General features: G+C 35.7%; 1 protein-coding gene across 1 annotated transcript; it reads left to right on the plus strand.

The window, feature by feature from the left end:
• On the plus strand, window positions 1-5,774 carry LOC121483838 (olfactory receptor 11H6-like). Its single transcript, XM_041742358.1, has 2 exons — window positions 1-46; window positions 4,795-5,774. Exons 1-2 carry the CDS (start codon window positions 1-3, stop codon window positions 5,772-5,774), a joined length of 1,026 nt encoding a protein of 341 aa, XP_041598292.1.
• The last annotated feature ends 1,224 nt before the right edge of the window (window positions 5,775-6,998 follow it).

A 6,998-nucleotide genomic window follows, 5' to 3' on the forward strand; every position in this document is an offset into this window, starting at 1 on the left:
ATGGTGCTGCTCATTGCCATAGTCTTGGATCGCTATGTGGCCATATGTAAGCCTCTCCACTATCTGACTATCATGAGCCCGCAGATGTGAATTTTGCTTCTGTCTGGTGCTTGGGCTGTTGGCCTCATTCATTCAGTGGCCCAGTTAGCTTTTGTTGTCCACTTGACTTTTTGTGGTCCTAATGAGATAGACAGCTTTTGCTTTGAACTTCCTTGGTTCATCAAACGTGCCTGTGCAGACCCTTACAGGATGGAATTCATGGTGACTGCCAACAGCAGGTTCATTTCCATGGGCGCCTTCTTCTCATTGCTTATTTCCTAAGTTTTCATCCTGGTCACTGTCTGGAAACATTCCTCAGGTGGTTTGTCTAAGGCTTTTTCTACTCTGTCAGCGCACATTAAAGAAGCTGTGGTCTATGTATACAATGGAATATTACTCAGCCATCAGAAATGACGAATACCCACCATCTGTCTGGACATAAATGGAACTGGAGGGTATTATGCTGAGTGAAGTAAGTCAATCAGAGAAGGACAAACATTATATGGTTTCATTCATACAGGGAATATAAGAAATAGTAAAAGGGAATAAAGAGGAAAGGAGAGAAAATGAGTGGGAAGTACCAGTGAGGGTGACAGAACATGAGAGACTCCTAACTCTGGGAAAGGAACGAGGGGTGGTGGAAAGTGAGGTGGGCGGGGGGACGGGGTGACTGGGTGATGGGCACTGAGGGGGGCACTTGACGGGATGAGCACTGGGTGTTATGCTGTATGGTGGCAAATCAAAATCCAATAACAAATACATACATACATAGATACATACATACATAAATATTTGTTGAGTTAAGAGAATGGAATTTTAGGGATCGTTAGTGATTTCATTATGAACTGAAAAATACTGTCAACATAGGTTAGATTTTTTTATTATTGAAGTATCATTAACATACAGTGTTATGTTAGTTTCAAGTTTAAAATGTAATTCTACAATTCTGTGCATTAGGCAGTGCTCATTATGAGATAAGTGTACTCTTAATCCCCTTTGTCGATATCACTCATCCCCCACCCATCTTCCCTCTGGCAACCAACCTATTTGTTTTTTTGCATTTAAGAGTCTGTTTTTTTAATATTATATATATATTATATATTTTTATATATAAATTTATTTTTTATTGGTGTTCAATTTGCCAACATACAGTATAACACCCAGTGCTCATCCCGTCAAGTGCTCCCCTCAGTGCCCATCACCCATTCACCCCCACCCCCCACCCTCCTCCCCTTCCACCACCCCTAGTTCATTTCCCAGAGTTAGGAGTCTTTATGTTCTGTCTCCCTTTCTGATATTTCCTACCCATTTCTTCTCCCTTCCTTTCTATTCCCTGGCTTCCCATTAGGGCTCTTTTATCAGCTTGAATGTAATTCTCCCTGTATTTGATTTTTTTGAATTTTATCTTAATGCATTCCATATATAGATTTGTATTAAAGTTTACTTAAAATTTTATTTAAAATCTGCTAAACAATTGGAAAAAACAGGATCTTTTGATTCTATTTTCCCACTTGCACTAACTTTGTCAAGCCATATGATTTGTCTATTTGTCTATTGTGGTTTTGAACAGGATTGGGGTTTCTATTCATTATTTATATTTTTCTGTTTTTTCTACTTTTATATAGCTTTTAGGCTTTTTATTTTCAGTTTTCTCCTCTTTCATTATCATTTCCCCCAAATACCTGCCACGTTGACAGCTTCAAACTCTTAGGTGTCTCTTTATTCAGGACATTCATTTCCTTTTTTGTTTGATTAATTAGAACGACTTTTGTATTTTACTATTAGACAATAATTTCACCAATCATTTCTAGTAAAGAGATTCTTTACTAAGTTAAATTCCTTTTATTTCTCTTTTATTTTATCAAGAATGAAGTTTAGTTTTATCTATTGCCACTATCAAGTGTTCCTATGTTTTTCTGTATTTAAAACATATTTATTTTAGAGAGAGAGATAGTAAGTGATGGAGGGGGTAATAATAGAGGGACAGGGAGAGGGAGAGAATGTCCAGCAGACTCTGTGCTGAGCACACAGCCTGATGCAGAACTTAATGTTTTCTTTCCCCAGCTTCAAAGCCCAGTTTTTTCTTGAGAGTTTATAAACAATTGTTACATTAAAATGTATTAGAACTCTTGAAGTAGTTTGCTAGTTCCCCATGTGTACTGATCTATGTAGGAGTTGGGGGTCCTAGGTCAGGGAAAATTCCAATAAGTGAATGTCATTAAACCTTCCTTCAATGAAACGTCAAGTGATAGATCATGACCTGAGCTAAAATGAATAGATCAATGCTTAACCAACAGAGGCACCCAAATGCCCCTATGATTTTCTCTATTAATCGGTAAATACAATATGTTATTTCAGTATATACTTTCATGTATACATAGTGATGGACCATTAAAGAAGCAAATTTTACTTGATCATATTGTATTATTTGGAGTTTTTATGATAGAATATGGTTTTAGTATATATTAGGTATCTTTGTTTTTTTAAGATTTTATTTACTTATTCATGAGAGACACGCAGAGAGAGAAGCAGAGACACAGGCAGAGGGAGAAGCCCACTCCAGGATCATGCCCTGGCCAAAGATAGGCACTAAACCACTGAGCTACTCAGGGATCCCCTATATTAGGTATCTTTATAACTATCATACCCATAGGCTCAACAATTAAGGAATAATCATGTAAAAAATTGTATATCCATATATACTAATGTCATACCATGAAATAATTAAAAGGTATTATCAAATTGTAATTAACTACATAGTAAGTTTTCATAGATATCTTTCTTACTTAAAACAATTTTACTCATACCTAAAGAATACATATCTCAAAACAGTGATGAGCTTGGGCTGGGGCAAACAAGTTGGAGTTACGATGAATAGTATGAAACAAAAGAAAAGAGTCTTTAATATGTGTCAGTGCACACACTCCTAGTATCTGTGTTAACCTATATTCCATAGACTTTTCTCTAAGCTTGGAACTAAGACTCATTGCCAGAGTCACCATTTTTCCTTTATCACCAGAGGGATTATTTCTTATCACACCTAAACCACAAATATGCCTGCCAAAATCATTTTATGTGTTTGTATTTCTCTTGTTGTTCCAAATAACAATTCTTGAGTTAAAGTAGGAAACATGTTTGAATTTGAAACAAATTTCAGCATGCTGAGTAAGGAGCAGAATAAGAAACCGGGTTCAGTGGGGCCATTGTGTGTTATAAATTCTTTCTCTAGAGAGCCACTCCCCAAAGATGATCTTCACAGAAAGGTAAAAGAGCTTAATATATCAGTTGTTCATTTGGTTCTCTGTAAATCATGAGACTATGATTCTCTTTTCAACTGTCAATTTTCCTCTTGCTTTGTCAGTTTATGTAAGCAAGAGAACTATAAAAGAGAAAGCCTGAAGAAGTCCATGACTGATTTAATCATGTTCTTCTCCTGAAAGGGTCAGCAGTTCTATGCATCCCCACTGTATTATATTTGTTTTTCTCTGAGATCTGAGATGAGAGTTCTCACTCTGATATAGAAGATGGTGTTCAACAATGCAGATTTTTCTGATAACCATCTGGTATCTTCAGGTAATGTAAAGCTCACCTGACTCTTAAAGCTCCTCTATTTCCTCCTTCCAACCCTCTCTAGTTTTATATTAGTTTAAATTCCACTTAATATGTGAATTATGAAACTATTCTTCCTCCAGAATCAAAGCCTAGTTTTTTCCTGAGCACTTATAAGCAAATGTTACTTTAAAAATGTATTAGAACTCTTCAAGTAGTTTGCCATTTCCCCATATGTAGAGCTCTATGTAGGAGTTGGGGGCCCTAGGTCAGGGAAAATCCCAATAAGTGAGTGTGATTACACTTTGGTTCAATGGAACTTCAAGTGATGGACTGCCTCTATTGTTACTTTCTGTTACTTGTAGGGGATCGAAGACAAGGAAATTTAATTCCTGCTTGAGATTGAAAAATTTGAGGAACAGCTTTTGTGAGCCAGTCAACTCTGATGTAGCTTTATAAATGATGTATATTTGACTTTGCTGTCTACTAGTATTTCATATCAATTTTGATCTTCATGAAAAGCATCACATAGATTAGGAATTGATTATGATGTATACAGCAATGTTTGATGTAAGAACAATAGAACTTAGCTCCTTAACTATCTTTGTAAATAAGGCAGATTGACTGTAACTCTTTTTGAGTGTATTTTTACTGAAGAGAGGTATTGAAGTGCATGATGTCTAGTAGATTTTTATTTTAATAATAGATTTTATTTAATCATTCTAAAATGAATATAGGGATATTTCACATAACCAAACACAATAAAACTAAAATCAGTCAAATTACAAACATCTGTATCTATTTATATTGTCCCCAAATAAGCTCAACATATTTGTCTCACAAATAGAGCAAGAATATTAAATATCAATAATATCAATATCTTTCTATGTTACAATTATTTAGCTGTGTTTATTCATTCCTTCTTCATTCACTGCTCAACCTAAAAATTGTAGATCTGGCACACTTGACTATTGTCACTCGAAATAACTTTGATTATAAACATTAGGATGACTGAAGATTTTTTATTTTATTTACTATGTTCAGAACAGACTTAGGAATATATGAAAATCATGGGAATATCACTGCATGCATTATGGTACTTTGTTATTTACTGTCACACAGAATGATCTGTCCCTAAGCAAGGAATCTGGCTAATGAACAATACTATAAGGCTATCTGTAATATGGAAATCTGTTATTTTTGCAGCTTTAAAAAAAAAAGAATATTCCAACGTAAATAATTGTTCTAGCTCTGTGAGTGAATTCATCCTTTTGGGCTTCCCTTATACCTGGGAAATTCAGATTCTCCTTTTCTCAATCTTCTGTGGAACTTATATTCTGACACTGACTGGAAATCTGTGCATTATCTGTGCTGTGAGGTGGGACCATCGCCTACAAACTCCAATGTACATCCTGCTGGCCAATTTCTCCTTCCTGGAGATCTGCTTTATCACCTCCACTGTCCCCAAAATGCTAGCCAACTTGCTGTCTGAGACCAGAACCATCTGCTTCTATGGCTGCTTCCTCCAGTTCTACTTCTTCTTCTCCGAGGGCACCGCTGAGACCTTATTCCTGTCTGCCATGGCCTTTGACAGGTTTCTTGCTATCTGCAGGCCCCTGCACTACCCCAGTGTCATGACTGCTCAGCGCTGCATCAGAATAGGAGCTGGGTGCTGGGTGTGTGGCTTCTTATACTTCCTCTTGCCTATTTACCTCATCTCTCAGCTCCCATTTTGTTGTTCTAATAAGATTGATCACTTTCTGTGTGACCCAGGACCTCTTATGAAGCTGTCCTGTGTGCCAGCTCCTGCTACTGAGATCATCTGTGCCATCTATAACTCAGTCCTCATTTTCTCCACCTTATTCTTCATTACCAGCTCCTATACCTTGGTGATCAGAGCTGTGCTCAGGGTCCCCTCAGCAGAAGGTCGGCATAAGGCCTTCTCCACGTGTGGCTCCCATCTGGCTGTGGTGTCCCTGTTTTATGGCTCTATCATGGTTGTATATGTAAGCCCCACAGCAGGAAATCCAGCAGGGATCCAAAAATATGTGACTTTGTTCTATTCTGTGTTAACTCCACTTTTCAACCCTTTGATCTACAGTCTTCGAAATAAAGAAATGAAGGCAGCTCTGAGAAAGATATTTAGAATTGTAAGATTTAGACAAAGGCATGAAAGAAATATTTGAAGAATTTGTTTACAACTGAAATGGTATAGGTAAATAAGTAATTAAAAATTTAACATTCACTTGTATTTATTGAATTAGCAAAATGTCTTTTGGTGAGAACAGATATATATTCAATTATAATTAAATGTTATTAAGTTAACCTGGAATCTGTCCCATTTTGCCATTAGAGAGAAAAATTTATGTTGAACATAAAATTTTTCAAAGCTAAGAAAAAATGATCACTCCTATTTCTGATATTTAGATTAAATACTAGTTAAAAATTTTCTGTCACTCTAATAGATGTATACATATCAATCTATACTGTATTTTACATTTATTAGTAATATTTTTCTGATGAGTCGAAACTACTATATGCTAAATTTACAAAAACCATGCAGATTTTTCTGATACCCATCTGGTATCTTCAGGTAATGTAAAGCTCACCTGCCTCATAAAGCTCTTCTGTTTCCTCCTTCCAACCCTCTCTAGTTTTTATATTAGTTTAAATTCCACTTAATATGTGAATTATGAAACTATTCTTCCTCCAGAATCAAAGCCTAGTTTTTTCCTGAGCACTTATAAGCAAATGTTACTTTAAAAATGTATTAGAACTCTTCAAGTAGTTTGCCATTTCCCCATATGTAGAGCTCTATGTAGGAGTTGGGGGCCCTAGGTCAGGGAAAATCCCAATAAGTGAGTGTGATTACACTTTGGTTCAATGGAACTTCAAGTGATGGACTGCCTCTATTGTTACTTTCTGTTACTTGTAGGGGATCGAAGACAAGGAAATTTAATTCCTGCTTGAGATTGAAAAATTTGAGGAACAGCTTTTGTGAGCCAGTCAATTTTGATGTAGCTTTATAAATGATGTATATTTGACTTTGCTGTCTACTAGTATTTCATATCAATTGTGATCTTATTGAAGAAGACCATTGAGTGTGTTATGAAGGACAATATTAGATTGTAACACTTGGTTCCTTAAGCTTCTTGGGAAAATATGGCAGATTGTGAGTAACTCTATTGCATTCAGACATTATTACCATTAACCAACTTTTCTAACATGCTGTCTTTTACTTATTGTTTTATGGGATATCTTTGTATAATGAACGCTATTTGTTTATTTGAAATTATTTTGGCATTTCTTTTCCCATAATTCATGAAATTTTTTGTTTTCCAGATTTTTTTATTTTTTTCAGATGTTTTTTAAAATTCAATTAAAATTCTTAATCCCTTTAAGATTTGCCT

Source organism: Vulpes lagopus, unplaced genomic scaffold, assembly GCF_018345385.1.
Source record: "Vulpes lagopus strain Blue_001 unplaced genomic scaffold, ASM1834538v1 ctg180, whole genome shotgun sequence".
NCBI lineage: Eukaryota > Metazoa > Chordata > Mammalia > Carnivora > Canidae > Vulpes > Vulpes lagopus.

Coding starts and splice junctions, on each gene's coding strand:
- LOC121483838 (XM_041742358.1), top strand. CDS start 1: ATGGTGCTGCTCATTGCCATAGTCTTGGATCGCTATGTGGCCATAT. Junction 47..4,794: donor GGATCGCTATGTGGCCATAT/GTAAGCCTCTCC, acceptor TTATTTTTGCAG/CTTTAAAAAAAAAAGAATAT.